At 47.3% G+C, this 15,811-nt stretch overlaps 1 protein-coding gene across 2 annotated transcripts in view; it reads left to right on the top strand.

Moving 5' to 3' along the window:
- Window positions 1–2,287: 2,287 nt before the first annotated feature.
- ATP6V0A2 (ATPase H+ transporting V0 subunit a2) overlaps window positions 2,288–15,811 on the top strand; it is a 133,764-nt gene continuing 120,240 nt past the window's right edge. For both annotated transcript variants that reach the window (XM_033954063.1, XM_033954062.1), the window contains exons 1-3: window positions 2,288–2,437; window positions 9,919–9,997; window positions 14,131–14,228. In XM_033954063.1, the coding sequence (XP_033809954.1) occupies window positions 2,321–2,437; window positions 9,919–9,997; window positions 14,131–14,228 (294 nt within the window). In that variant the 5' untranslated portion in view covers window positions 2,288–2,320. The remainder of the gene's footprint in view (window positions 2,438–9,918; window positions 9,998–14,130; window positions 14,229–15,811) is intronic.

Here is a 15,811-nt window from a genome sequence, read left to right as displayed (position 1 = left end):
GCTGTCCACTCTCAAGGTCTTTTTCAAAAACATGCAATTTTCTCTCAAAAGCTTTGATGTCACTAAACATGCTTTCTGCTGTTTTTCCCATGCCTTGTAATTTTTTGTTTAGTACATTAAAGTGGTTAGTAAAATCTGTAAAGAACATGAGGTTGGTAAGCCAGGCCATGTTGGTGAGTTGAGGATAGTCTTCCCCCTTTTCGTTCATAAATAGCCTAACTTCTTCCAAGCAGGCCACAAATCTCTCTAACACTCGTCCTCTGCTCAGCCACCAGACATTATTGTACATCAGTAAAGTGTTATATTGTGCCTGAACCTCATCAAAAAGGGCTTGAAATTGTCGAAAATTAAGAGCATGCGCCATGATGAAGTTCACCATTTTTGTTACATCTTTGAGGACATCGTCAAGTTTTTTGCTGCTTTCTTTGGCGCAGAGAGCCTCTTGATGTATTATGCAGTGAAATTGAATCAGTGGATGTTTTGCTTCCTTAGCAAAGAAATGAATGAATCCTGATGTTGTCCCCACCATGCTAGGTGCTCCATCGCTAGTAACTGAAACCACTTTTTCTGGACTTATGTCTAGTGATGAAAAAGCCTCCATCACAGCATTGTAGATATCTATCCCTTGTGTTCTTCCAGGCAAAGACAGCAGTTTTACCAGCTCTTCTCTCATGATGTCACCACTAGTAGCATAACGCAAAATGAGCGCTAGTCTTGCATGGTTAGTAATATCTGTACTTTCATCCAAGCACATGGAGTAGAAGGGTGCTTTTTGTAAGTCGCAAGTAAGCTGTTGACTAACATCAGCAGCCATTCGCAGAACCCCATCTTTTGCAGTATTTCTGCTTAGCGGCATCTCAGAGATGCGCTGCACAATTTTATCCTTGTTTTGGAAATCATGGAAGAGTGAATTACTCCCAGCCAAAATTGCCTTTTTGATAAAATCTCCATCAGAGAGGGGCTTACCATGTTTTGCCATGCACAGTGAAATTTGAAAGCTGGCAACTGTAAGATGATTAGTTTTTGAAAGATAGTTGCTAAAACTAAGAGACTGGGAGTGATATTTCTTTAATTTTCCTACATATGTCTCTGTCCAGGCCTCTTGGAATGGTCTTCCACTATCTGTTTTTGCTTTTTTTGCTGTACTCATTTTCTTTGTTCAAGACTTCAAGTCTACAAAAAGATAAAATTTGTATAATAAAAAAAATCTAATGAAGTGCTGTATACAAATCCGTCCCCATAAAAAAATATGTGATTGGGGAATTTTACTAATTGTAGACATCCGTTTTGGAGTCACACTACAGCCTGACGGAGTTCCTGTGACAGACTCAGTGTGAAGCTTCTCTTCCTCCCCCCACTTCCCCCTCACACACTGCCTGGCTCATAGGATACTAAGGGGAAGACAGGCAGGCTAAACATCCACTAACAGGACTGCAGCCAGCATAGGAGGATGGGCCGCGGCCCACCGGGACAATGCCCGGTCCTCCCAATGGCCAGTCCGGCCCTGTTGCCAGGTAAGCTGCAAAGCAGACACCGGCACACTCGCCTCCCGCCGCATATCTTAATTGCGGACCTTCCCGCGTGCCAGCTGCAAGGCCTTCGCGTGCCACAGCTGGCACGCGTGCCATAGGTTCGCCATCGCTGGCCTAGGGCCTCTTTTCATCTAAATCCGGCCCTTTTTCTGGGTTTTCAATTATCACTATAATTCTCCAAGTGATGAAACTTTATCAGCCTTCTAGATCATTAAGATCAGAGTGAATGTGGCTGAAAGAAAAAACAACAACAACATTTTCCAATCATACTAACATAGAAACTTGATGGCAGAAAAAGGCCAAATGGCCCATCTGCAGAAACCACTATCGCCTCTTCTTCCTATAACAGTACAATAAGTTTTCACCTTTTGGTAAGCCCCACCCCCGAGCGAGCCGCGTGGCGGGAAACTAGGGCTCCACAGTCATGACGCGCCTTACCGGACACACACAAGGCCTACGGCAAAAAGCGGCTCCCAAACTCCAGGGGACGGAAGCTCACAGGGATTCCCAAGGGCTGGTGCTCCCGGACAAACTCAACACAGGGACAGCGACGTATCCGCGTGCGGCGAGAGACGAACCGGAGAAGAAAAAAAAACAAAAAACAACTTGCCCTCTCTCTCCACCCCGCCCGCTCTTACCTGCGGACTTTATCTTTGAGGTCCCCGGGAGCGGAAGCCGCCTGCAACCTAACCCCGGCGCTTTCCATCTGACGCAACTTCCTGTTTCTGACGGGGCGGCCCGGCACTGGAGGAAAGCGGTCGGGCTATGGTGCTGGGTCCGAGCTGAAGATGGGCTCCCTGTTCAGGAGTGAGACGATATGTCTGGCTCAGCTCTTCTTGCAGTCTGGCTCTGCTTACGACTGCCTCAGTGAACTCGGGGAGCAGGGGCTGGTAGAGTTCAGAGATGTGAGTAATTTGACTCGGAAGCAGACTTGCTGCCTTCCACACATACGCTCGCAGTTTCTCTTCTCAGGGACGAGAGTATGCACGAACAGCTCCAAGGCTATATAGGCGAGCTTTCAGCCATGTACCCCCTCCCCACTTCCATCTTCACTCACGAGTGGCTCAAGTCAATCGTGTCCAGCCACTTCTTTCCCCTTCCCCCCCCCTTCCAAGAGAAGGAGTGGCCTAGTGGTTAGAGCTACAACTTCAGCACCCCGACGTTGTGGGTTCAAGCCCTCCGCTGCTCCTTGTGACCCTGAGCAAGTCACTTAATCATTGCCCCAGGTACATTAGATGGATGTGAGGCCTCCAGGATAGATTAGCAATCTCCTTTCCCTTTCTACTCCTCCCAGGTGGTCAACATCTACCTTTTCCTACTTACGACGTCCAGCATTTCCTCTTCCCTACCCACTAAACTATGGTCCAGTATCTTTCTCTAGCCCCTCAGGGTCCAGTATCTCATCTCTCGTTCCTTACCCTAGTCCCATGGCATCTTCTCTCCCCATCTCCATGCAGCTGCTGTTTACCAGTGTCTTCTAGCCCTGCTCCAAAGGTTTTCCAGTGGAGGCCTGCACTAAGTTGCTGCTGTATCCCACCCTCCTCAATGCATTTCCTTTCTCTCTCTGTTATACACCTGCCCCTCCTTCGTGTCTTGCTCATAGCCCTACCTCTTGCCTTTACCCAGTCTCTCTTAATGTATTTGTTTAGCTCACATCCGTACTGTAGTCCAAAGTTAGTTAAATTCAGATACAGTAAATGTTTTGCTCAAGGCTACAAGGGAATGTCAGTGGTTCACAGCCTGATGTCCTAACCATTAGACTCTGGGCTAGATGCATTACTAAATGACTGTTTGAATTTTCCGACCTGATGTTGAAAATGGCTCACTATGTGGTTTTCTTTGTGATTGTACAAAAGTCTGACACTGTCATGCAACCGACCTCATTATTATTAAAATGGGGTCATTAATATTAAATCAAACCATCCGATCAATGGCCTAACATTGCGGTTCACTTATGGCACTGCAAAATACTGACTGAAAAAACAGACTGGTCTACTAGACCTGTCAGTAACCGTATTACCGACGGGTTTGTCTGTTTCTGTGTTTTTTTTTTCTATGGGCACAGATAATCTGGCCCATAAAAAAAAGAGAAATAGTTGAGCTGGATTCCCCCCTTTCCACCGGTGACCCCGGAACAAAAATAGAGGCAGGCGGGATGCCCACTTCCTCCTGCTGCTGCAAAACCCCCCACCAGGCTGAACTGAACCGCCCCACCCTCCCCATACTTCAATAAAAATTGGTAGGAGGGATGCCTATTCCCTCTTGCCATCGCAACCCCCTCCCCACACTGAACTAAACCCCCCTCCAGGACTCCTTGAACTGACCCATCCCTTCCCATTCCCTACCTTACAAAATAATTGGAGGGAGCGATGCCCCCCCTTCCTATTCCCCTGAACCACCCCCACAGAACCACCCCCGTACCTGTACATTAAGATGAGAGCAGGAGGGATGCCCAGTTTCTCCTGCTCACAGGCCTGCCACTCCATCATGGGATGCACAGGGAGGGGGCCTAAGGCTCTGATTGACTGAGACAACTAAGGCCTTTCCCAGGGGAGAGGCCTTAGGCATCTGAGCCCACCTATGACCCTTCCCAGGGGAGGGGCCTTAGGCGTATGAGCCAGTTAGAGCCTTAGGCCCCTCCCGGTATATTCCAGGATGCACTGGGAAGGGGAAGGCCCACTGTTTTGGAGTGGCGGGTCTGCAAGCAGGAGGGACTGTGCATCCTGCCTGCTGTGATCTTAATTTATAGATATGGGAGGGGGGGCATCCAGTAGTAGTAGGGAGTGGGCATCCCTTCTAATTGTTTGTTTGTAAAGTAGGGAAGGGGAGGAGTCGGTTTGGGGGGTTGTGGCAGCAGGAGGGAGTGGGCATCCTTCCTGCTGATTTTTATTGAAGTACAGTGAGGGGGAATCCTGCAGGGGGGGATGGTTCAGCATGAGGGGGAGGGTCACTCTCTCCTGCTGTACTAAAATCCCCGACATGACCGCCTTGATCAGAATAATTCCCCCGCAGCAGGAGCTGCACTAAAATACCTGATGCCACACCCTGATATGACCCAACTGCCTCACTCGCCTGCTGCACTAAAATACCTGATATGACCACCCCGCCACTAACCTGACTGCTCCCCGCAGTGGGAGAGATGCCCACTCTCCCCCGCTTTCAAGTGACCTCCCTCCCATGTCTCTGCCTACCTACTCCCATTACTTCAACATAGATGAGCAGGAGAGACATGGACACCCTCCTCCCAGCTGCTGCTTTGTCATCTAAAATGGGAATTCCCCTCATGGAGGGGCCTGAGGATCTGATTGGCCCAGGTTGTGTAAGGCACCTCCTATGGGAAGAGCCTTAACCTGGGCCAATCAGAGCCTCAGGCCTCTCCCTGGATACACTGGGAAGGGTCCTAAGGCTCTGATTGGCCGGACACCCCATAGGAGGGGCCTTGGGTGTCCGGGCCAATCAGAGCCTTAGGATCCTTCCCGATACATCCCAAGATGCACCAGGGAGGGGAATTCCCATTCCTTGTCATCAACAGCAGATGAATCCAGAGACTGATAGGATTACGTCCATCAACCAGCAGGGGGAGATAGAGAGCACTGAATTGACCTCAGGTATATCTTGGATGCACATCCTCCTGGCCAATCAGTATACTCTGTCTCCAGCAGGTTGAGGATGGGTTTCTTACAGCTCCTGGATTCTGCAGTGGATTTCTGCCAGGCTTGGCTGCAGCTACCAGCACCAGTTTCCTAGATCTGAAAAAAAAAAAAAAAATGGGTGCTATCATTCTGGTTCCTGGTTTCGGCTCCTATGGACGGAAGGCTATTTGCTCCTGTTGCTGCGGCTTCAGTAGAGTCTAGGGGTGTTGGCCATACTGAGCCAACTTTAGGGGCAACACCTGGGCCCACCAAGGTCCCTTCCTCACCCTCCCAGCCGGTGGAGAGAAGAAAAAGAATAAGCTGATGTGGTCAGAGAAGCCCGACCACGGGTGCTGGCACAGTTCCCTGTGCACTGCAGCACTAACACCTCTCCCTTTGCCTTCCGGTAGTGCAGGAGTATGTGAGTACTTGGCTTAGGCCTCAGTAAAGAGACATGTTCCTGTGGCTTAGGCCTCAGTAGAGAGAAATGTTCCTGTGGCTTAGGCCTCAGTAGAGAGAAATGTTCCTGTGACTTAGGCCTCAGTAGAGAGAAAAGTTTCTGTGGCATGGGCCTCAGTAGAGAGAAATGTTCCTGTGGCGTGGGCCTCAGTAGAGAGAAATGTTTTTGTGGTGTGGGCCTCAGTAGAGAGAAATGTTCCTGTGGCTTGGGCTTCAGTAGAGAGAAATGTTGCTGTGCATGTTCCTGGGGCTTTTGGCCTCGGTTGAGTTTTAGTCCTGGGGCTTCATAAGATACCTATGGAACTTCTTCTGTCACATGCACTACCCGAATCATTGATACATCAAAATCGAGACTGCAACTTCAGTCTAAAGCAGACATGGGCAACTCTGGTCCTGGAGGGCCAGAATCCAATCGGGTTTTCAGGATTTCCCCAATGAATATGCATTGAAAGCAGTGCATACAAATAGATCTCATGCATATTCATTGGGGAAATCCTGAAAACCCGATTGAATTCTGGCCCTCGAGGACCGGAGTTGCCCATGTCTGGTCTAAAGGCAAGTCCAAATTGCTCCTGAGAGCGACAAACCCCGCACCAGGGTAGGGCTCTGGATTAATCTTCTGTGACTAAAGGAAAGAAAATGATCAGGTAAGGACATCATTTTACCTTTTAGATGATGCAGCACCAGCTGGTAGGAGGGTGTCCATATTAGAGAATGACACGGGGAAAAAATCTGTCCCCGTTACTGCACCGTCCCCGGCCCACCATCCTCTGCACCGCCCCATCACTGCCGTTCCCTTCACCACCCCGTCACCGTCACCGTCATCCCTTTCACCGCCCCGTCACCGCCACTGACATCCCATTCACCGCCCCGTCACCGTCCCCGCAGCATCCATATAAGCCTCAGTACTGCGAAACACCATGAAGACAGAAGAGAGTCCTGCCACTACTACTACTGCACTGAGAATCTGTTTCAGTTCCTCTGCCCTGTAGTAAAAACAGAACATAAAATAAATCAATTGACTTGTCCTCCCTTGCAATGACGTGTCCCCATATAGCTCGAATCAGGTCAATTGCGCACACTAAAAATGCAGGAGGATCTGGAACATGAGCGCAGGCAGGCAGTGATACAAAAACAGCAGACATCCGACCGATTGCAGCGTTCCGTCATCTCCCTCCCTCCACCTCACCTTAGATGTATTGTAGAGTATGCCGGCTTTCTTTTTCGCCCAGCCGCACGCGCGGCTGCTCATTTGTTCAATATTCTCCTCTGATGCAACCGGAAACAGGAAGTTGCAAGAGAGGAGAAGATTGATCAACTCGAGCAGCCGCGCGTGCGGCTGGGCGAAAAAGAAAGCCGGCATACTCTACATCAGTGTTTTTCAACCTTTTTACACCCGTGGACCGGTAGAAATAAAAGAATTATTTTGTGGACCGGCAAACTACTAGGACTAAAATTTTAAAACCCTCTTTCCGCCCCATCTCCGCAAGCTCAGTCACCTCAGTAACTATAGAAAAATAGACAAATATAGTGCAAAATATAGACAGCAATTATAAATTCTCAAAACTGACACATTTTGATCACTAAATTGAAAATAAAATCATTTTTCCTACCTTTGCTGTCTGGTGATTGATTTCATGAGTCTCTGGTTGCGTTTCCTTCTGTCTGTGTATCCTTTCTTTCATTTCTTTCTTTCTGCACTCAGGCCCAAGAATTGTCCCTTTCTATTCCTTCCCTCTTTCCTTCCTATGTCCTTAGTGCCCCTGGTGCCTCCTTCCTATGTCTTTAGTATCCCCAGTGCCTCCTTCCCATGTCCTTAGTGCCCCTTCCTGTCTTTAGTGCCCCCAGTGCCTCCTTCCCATGTCTTTAGTGCCCCAATGCCTCCTTCCCATGTCCTTAGTGCCCCTTTCTGCTTTCTGTCTTTAGTGCCCCCAGTGCCTCCTTCCCATGTCCTTAGTGCCCCTTCCTGTCTTTAGTGCCCCCAGTGCCTCCTTTCCATGTCTTTAGTGCCCCAGTACCTCCTTCCCATGTCCTTAGTGCCCCTTTCTGTCTTTAGTGCCCCCAGTGCCTCCTTCCCATGTCCTTAGTGCCCCTTCCTGTCTTTAGTGCCCCTAGTGCCTCCTTCCCATGTCCCTCTCACTGCCTTCCACACTTTGTAATGTAATGTAATGTAATTTATTTCTTATATACCGCTACATCCGTTAGGTTCTAAGCGGTTTACAGAAAATATACATTAAGATTAGAAATAAGAAAGGTACTTGAAAAATTCCCTTACTGTCCCGAAGGCTCACAATCTAACTAAAGTACCTGGAGGGTAATAGAGAAGTGAAAAGTAGAGTTAGAGGAAAAATAAAAATAAAATAAACATTTTAACAAGACAGCATTGATCTAAATACTTTGGAAGGTAGAAGAGAGGAGAGAAAGGAATAGAAGAATGATGAAGTGATGAAGTGGAGCAAGTAAGTTTAGGAGGAGCGATTGACGTTTCCAGAAAGGGCTTCTTCAGGGAAGAGACTTGGCCGACAGTCCCAGGATGCCCATGTCTCCTCCCCTGAGATGTTCTCCCATCCATGCATTCCCTCCCAGACACACTGCCCGTGCCCCAGCCGCTCCAAGGAGGCTGCCCCAGATGAGGCCCACGGTGAATGCAGGATTCTCTCCTCTGCGGGAAAGCCGCCCGGAGCCGACAGTCGATCTTCTTAGCGGATTGCAGGGGGGGAAGAGTTCACACTCTTGGTAGTATTGGGTCTGTGTGCTCTCGGTGGTTGTGGCTGGTCTCGTTGCTGCTTTGTCCCACCCCCACCCCCGAAACCTGCCTGCCTGTCTACCTTTCTCCCTCCCTAGCCAAAGCCAGCCTGCTGCCTCCCTGCCGCTCAAAAAAAAAAGCGCCTCCCTCCTTTTCCCCTTCTTTTACCGCCATGCTGCAGCTGCTAAAAAGCCGGAAGTCTTCTTTCCGACTCAATTCTGAAGTCGGAGAGGACGTTCTGGACCAGCCAGGCAGCGATTGGCTGGCCCAGAATGTCCTCTCCGACGTCAGAATTGACGTTGGAAAGACTTCCTGTCAGCTGCAACTGAGAGCAGGGGAAAAGAAGAGGCTTTTTTTTTTTTCGCGTGAACTGGCGGTTGAGGAACAGTGCTCTTCAATTCAAAGGTGAGGTGGAGGGAGGGAGATGGCCGGGTGGGGACCGCTTGATCCTTGATTGCCTCACTGCGGAGACTAGTCCATTCACCACTCCACGGGGCGGTGAATGGCCTTGTCCCCTTCCCCACAGAGGCCACTATTTTTTATTCCCCGTTTCGGCGGGTTACCCGCGGCTAAACGCGGCTAGCCACGGGTAACCGCCACCGTGTCATTCTCTAGTCCATATCTCTTCTGTTCATCTATGTCAGTGGTTCCCAAACCTGTCCTGGGGGACCCCAGCTAGTCAGGTTTTCAAGATATCCCTAATGAATATGCATGAGAGAGATTTGCATATAATGGAAGTGACAGGTATGCAAATCTCTCTCATGCATATTCATTAGAGATATCTTGAAAACCTGACTGGCTGGGGGTCCCCCAGGACAGGTTTGGGAACCATTGATCTATGTTGAGGTAAGGGGGAGGGAGACGGGGGAGGGGGGGTCACTTGAAATCAGGGGAGAGTGGGCATCTCTCCTGTTGCGGGGGTGGTCAGGTCAGAGGCGGGGTGGTAGCGTTGGGTATTTTAGTGCAGCAGGAGAGAGTGAGCATCTCTCCTGCTGCAGGGGGGAGGGTGATCACATTGGGTAATTTAGTGAAGCAGGAAAGAGTGGGCATCTCTCCTGCTGAGGGGGAGGTGGTCGGGGTGTTTGTGTCAGCTATTTTAGTGCAGCAGGAAAGAGTGGGCAACTTTCCTGCTGCTGGGGGGGAAGTGTTGCAAAAGAGATTTTCAGGCAGCAGGAGAGTGTGGGCATCTCTCCCGCTGTTGTGGGGTTTTTTTTTAACGACATTGATAGCGTTTTTTTCTGTCCATGTTCCCATGGCTATCACCAGCAATGGGCACATGCAAATTTAGCGAATCTTCACTGCTGTCCGATGACCTCATTTGCATGCGTGATTTTTTAAAGAATATCTTGGATTCTTAGATTTGGTATCAAAATGGCTGCGTTTTTGAGAATGCTGGCCTAATATAAAAATTTGTTCTTTAGCAGCTGAATAATGCAGCATAGTGGCTTATACAATTATTAATAATTCAGGTACAATAAGATCATGCTGTATTTAGAGTGCTATCCATGATCACATACTATTTCAATTAATACATTTTTTCTTCCTATAGCTCAATCCTCTTATAAGCCCTTTTCAGAGAAAATTTGTTGGTGAAGTGAAAAAATGTGAAGAACTAGAGAGAATACTAGGTAAGCAAGTTGTGAAATAATTGCTGTATCTGTTTGAAACTCAACAATATATGTAAAATCTTCTGTGTACATAGTGGGGTCATTGAACTTATAAAAAGGCTGCTAAGATGGAATTGCTGAAAACCGAATATTTATTCTGCATTAATGGCATTTCTTATAAATAGCACTAGTAAAATTGTCTGTGAACATGAAGTAATGGAAAACTTCCAATAAACTCTTCCTTGTGTTCTGCCAAAGTCCAGCACCACCGCATTTTAATTCAATATTGCTTCCTTGATGGCTTGGTCTATATTCATCCCTGCCGCCGTGTTTTCTTTTCCCTGGCCAAATTCTATTATAGAACACAGCGGCAGGGAACACTCCGTAGCTTCCCCCCCTCCCGCTCTCACTCACCAACTGCTGCCGACGCCTTCAAAGGAGCCTGGTGAGGATCGCGGCCGGCTGTAGCAAACTTCGCAGGCCGAACAGCACCTCGGTAGCACGTTTCCTCTGACGTACGCGATCGCGTCAGAGGGAACGTGCTATCGAGATGCAGAGCGGCCTGCGAGGTTTGCAAAAGCCGGCCGCAATCCTCACCAGGCTGCAAACGACCATGCTGGACTGGGGGAGCAGGGAAGAGGGACAGGAGGAGCAGGGAAGAGGTGCTACTGGACTGGGGGGAGCAAGGATGAGGGACAGGGGGAGCAGGACCCGGGGAAGCAGGACCCGGGGGAGAAGGTAAGGGGTGCTGCTGGACCAGGGGAGCAGAGAAGAGGGACAGGGGGAGCAGGGAAGAGGTGCTGCTGGACCGGGGGAGCAAGGAAGAGGGACAGGGGGAGCAGAACCTGGGGGAGCAGGTCAGGGGTGCTGCTGGACTGTGGGAGCAAGGAAGAGGGACCAGGGGAGCAGAGAAGAGGTGCTGCTGGACCGGGGGAGCAAGGAAGAGGAACGGGGGAGCAGGGAAGAGGTGCTGCTGGACCAGGGGAGCAGGGAAGTGGGACCAAGGGAGCAGGGAAGAGGTGCTGCTGGACCGGGGGAGCAGGGAAGAGGTACTGCTGGACCGGGGGAGCAGGGAAGAGGGACAGGGGGAGCAGGGAAGAGGTGCTGCTGGCCCAGGGGAGCAGGGAAGAGGGACAGTGAATGCAGGGAAGTGCTGCTGGACCGGGGGAGCAGGGAAGAGGGATAGGGGAAGCACAGAAGAGGTGCTGCTGCACAGGGAAGTGGGGTGGGGGAGGGAAATGCTGCTGCTGCACAGGGAAATGGAGGGGGAGGGTATGCTGCTTTTGCTACTGCACAGGGAAGTGGGGTGGGGAGGAAAATGCTGCTGGTGAGAAAAGGGGGCTGGAGCTGAAAGGGAAAATATGGGAGGAGGGGGCTGGGGTGTGTGTGTAAAAATGGGTTTGGAGCTAGAGCTGGAGCTGAAAATAGGGGACATGTGAGGGAAGGAGGCTTTACTAGCACCCGTTAATGTAACGGGCTTAAACACTAGTACTTGGCATAAAATGTGGAAAATAACATACATTTTATTTCTATGCACCTGTTAGCATTGATCAAATATCCTTTGAAATTAGAAAGGGGCACAGTAGTATGTAGAGGATAATTTTAAAAAAGGGTGCTTGAGTTAATAGGGCAGGAAGGCACCTGTTTTTAGCTCATTCTATAAAGACATAGAGATGTCTATGGCCCTAATTTTACAAGCCTTATTCGATTTGAGACATGCATGAACATTTCCATTTTACAAAGCTGAGATATTCACATCTCAAACTCAAGTGTAATGTAATGTAATGTAATTTATTTCTTATATACCGCTATATCCTTTAGGTTCTAAGCGGTTTGAAGAAAATATACATTAAGATTATAAATGAGAAGTAAGAAGGTACTTAAAAAATTCCCTTACTGTCCCGAAGGCTCACAATCTAACTAAAGTACCTGGAAATTAATAAAGAAGAGAAAATAAAGATGGTTGAAAAAAGAAAAATTCTATGTGAACTTATAGGATGGAAGTGTTCTAATTTGTGCAAACTGTAAAATATGCGTGTCTGAAGATTGGATCTTATTCAGCACACTGTTGGCAGATATTATTGATGCTCACTGTTCTGAGTGCATGCAAATGGCAAAGTGTAGTAACAGTGCAGGAACTAAACACAAAATCACTCTGGGGTAGAGAATGACACGGTAACAAAATTCATCACCGTTCCCGTTCCCTCGGATAACCACGGGAAACCATCTTCATGTCATTCTTTAATGAGAGAGGGAAGAATCAGAGTATGAATGGCCACAACCACTGACCCGCAAGCTTTGCTTTGAAGAATGCTGGTGTAGAAGGACCGAGGTTGAAATAGACACTAGAAAATGGCATGGGATTATTTCCCGCGGTTATCCGCGGGGACGGGAACGGTGATGAATTTTGTCAAGTGTCATTCTCTACTCTGGGATACGAGTGCACTATTTTGGACTATTATGGTTCAGTGCTGGTTATTCACAAAGAAGGAATATGCCCACGTGAATGTATGTAATGATAATTAGCAAATTTGAGAATCAAGCATACACAAATATTACCAAGATTTTTACCAAAGATCTAGCTTTGATTATTACACAAAGATAGATAATCTGCATATGGCCTTCAGATAAGTATGCAGGACCTGATTGGTCCAGAAAATCCATCTGTCCAGGACATGAAATAAAATTCCTGAATGATGGAGCTTATGGTCTTGCAGACAGTACTAATGGGGCTTATGGTCTTGCAGACAATACTCCCTAACAGGACTGGTACCTATCAAGGTGGTGAGTAGCACTTAGCTTCATTAATGTGTCAGTGTAAATCTTTTCCTCTCACTGACCCCACACCAGAGATAAAACACAGATGTTCAGCATGTCCTTGTGAGATAGCAGTCAGACTAGTGATGCAGGAAGTCTTTCAATAGCCACGAATAATGTGTTTCAGAAATGATGGCTCCTGGCTGAAACAGGCCTCAGACCTAGAAAAGGTGATACATAGGGGACGTGGTCCGAGCGTGTTTTGGACAGGGCAAGGGCCTGCAAGTTCATATATGTTTGTTCCCCATCTTAGAAGGGGATTAAGGGGCTGATTCTACAAACGGCATCGTGATTGTAGGCAGCGGTAGCCATCCTACTGCTGTCTCACCAGCCAATCAGGACACATTTCCCCCAAAAATGGATGCTGCAAACAACACTTATGTTGTAGGCATCTGTCTCACGCCTATGGAGATGCATAGGGATGCTTACGGATGCCCAAGGCTGGCGTGGGAGTGGTTTCCACCAGAAGTGGCCTTGGGTGTCCGTATGTGTGAGACAGATGCCTTAAATGTAGGCCTGGAAAATACAGGCCTATATTTAAGGCGTCTTAGATTTTTTTTAAACCCCTTGATTCTTTAAAAGACGCTGATGCATGATTGACAAGCGATCAGTAGCTGCTGAGATTAGCGTCCTTTAGAGAATCAAGCCCTAAGTACCTGATTATATATAGGACACCAGGTCTCTGCAGCTGCCTAAGCGGCTTTTAAGAATCGCATACTGGCGTGCTATATAGAATTGAGTCTGTCCTGACTGACAGATGCCTAACCCCATCTAACCACCCCAATTCTTTAACCGGCATCCATGTCACAGGTGCTGGTTAGAGAATCATGATGTAGGCTGCCACTTCCAAACATGTCAGGAGGCATTATTTCTTCTTATAAGGCAACAATTCTAGAATCACAGGGAAACCTTAGGGGCTTTCATATTCTTAGCAGATGAGCTCAGAATAATTACTGGCTGAGTGATTTTCTGTTTTATAATGGCACCTACCTACACCACCCACCCTCTTGTTCCCAGTTTCTCAGCTTCTTAATTTCACCATCTTTTTTTTTTTGGGGGGAGGGGGGTTTAAGAGGCATCACAAACTATCCAGTCTGTTCAATACTTTGAAGTTTTCATCATTTGAATCCTGTTAACTTTGCTTGTGTTGAAGTTCTATTCGATTATGCTTCTCATATTTATTTTCCGCGTGGTACATTGTCCAAAGACACAGCTGCACTGAGCCCAAAGTTGTTATGCCTTTCTACATTTTACAGTACCTTTCTTTGCATCTTGTGTTGGTAGAGGTGAATGATAACAATATGATTTCTTCTCAGTTTGCTTATTGTTTCTCTCAGGATATTTGGTGCAAGAAATCAAGAAAGCTGATATCCCCCTTCCTGAAGGAGATGTCACTCCTATAGCTCCTCTTCCAAAACATGTTTTGGACATTCAGGTAAACTGGGATTAATTTTTTTTCACAGCTTAAAAGGCAATTTTTTCTCTTCTCTTGTACCATTTTCTGGAAATAGTTTTAAGAAAATAAGAAAACGAAACAGAAAATGAAAAAAATTATACATACACGGTGTTTCAAAAACACTATACAAAGCTTGTTTTCTGAATAACTGTTTTGGATACAATATATTTTGTCATTGTTTTAGTTTTGATTATTATGTTAGGGATGGTGAAATGTTTTTGGATTGACTGTATTGTTGTATGTTAATATGTAATCTGCTTTATCAATTAGTTTCTAGGTGGAATTTAAATAAATACATTTTGGGCCTCCTTGACTCGGGAGCATCTTAGTATATGGATGGGAGAACACTTTGTGGGTTTTTCGGGACTGACAGAGGATGGGCTTACTATTTCATACCTACACAAACGGCTTCAGAGATTAGGCCTAGTGAAGGATACCCGGCAACATCAAAGAGGGTGGGAAAGGGATCTACAGATGTTATTAGGTGTATGGGACTTAGAAAAGCTTGAGGGGCTTTCCCGAGTTAACTCAGTGCAAATTTACAGAGTTTTATATCGAGCTTATTTTTCCCTGAAGCAATTTCAGCATTGTGGGGGGCGGATTGGTGGGGGTTATTTGAAATGTGGACAGGTAGAGGGGACATTAGGACATATGTTTTGGTATTGCGCTCCTATACAATGCTTTTGGAAGGATGTTGTGGGTTATATAGGTAAATTGCTTGGGACCGCTATACCAAGCACAATGGTACAACTGGTTCGTGATTTACCGGGAGTTTATGCACAGCTGCCCCCAGATTCCCGGTTGTTATGTCGTAAAATGTGTTTGATTGCCAGAAAGTGTATATTGCAGAAATGGACCTCCCCTGAACCCCCAATTTATTGGCAGTGGAGAACAGCAGTGCATGCCTTGGTGAGCTGGCAGATCAGGGAGGCTAGAGGCTCACACAGGTGGAAAGCATCCTTTTATGAAGGTTTGGGGTCCCTACTTGTGTGGTTTATATCCGAAGGGACGTAGCTTATTGCTCAGTGATTTGTGAGTGTGGAGGGTTGGATGGGGTGGTGGTGCTTACTGAGGGGATGGGGTCTGAGTGTTGCTTTTAGTGTTGATGGGGGGGGAGATTGGGGTAGGGTATTACTTCTGCAGAGAGAGAATGGGGTCTCTGTAAGATATATGATATGCTGTAGGCTGGCAGCTGTGTGCCTGGGAGGGGTACAGAGGTTTGTATTTCATTTGTTATTTCAGGCACTGATTCTAACTCTTTTCTGTGGGAGAGAGGGGGAATGCCGCACATGTGGGGTGAGTTTGCCTGTGGTATAATTGGGACATATATTTGTTATATTTATTGTATATCCCTGCATGAGGCTGTTGAATGTATGGATTGAGTTTACTGATATACCTATGTTGGGATAAGTTGATAGAGGGGATGGGGGAGGGGGGTTGATGGTTAATGAACCTTTGAACTGATGTATATTGCAATATTTTCCCTGGGGGTTTGTTCAATAAAAATGGTTTTATTCTAAATAAATAAATACATTTAGATGTCTCATCCTGAATAAATTTGT

The sequence above is a fragment of the Geotrypetes seraphini genome, chromosome 8 (assembly GCF_902459505.1).
Source record: "Geotrypetes seraphini chromosome 8, aGeoSer1.1, whole genome shotgun sequence".
Taxonomy (NCBI): domain Eukaryota; kingdom Metazoa; phylum Chordata; class Amphibia; order Gymnophiona; family Dermophiidae; genus Geotrypetes; species Geotrypetes seraphini.
This window is presented reverse-complemented; position numbering and strand designations above follow the sequence as displayed.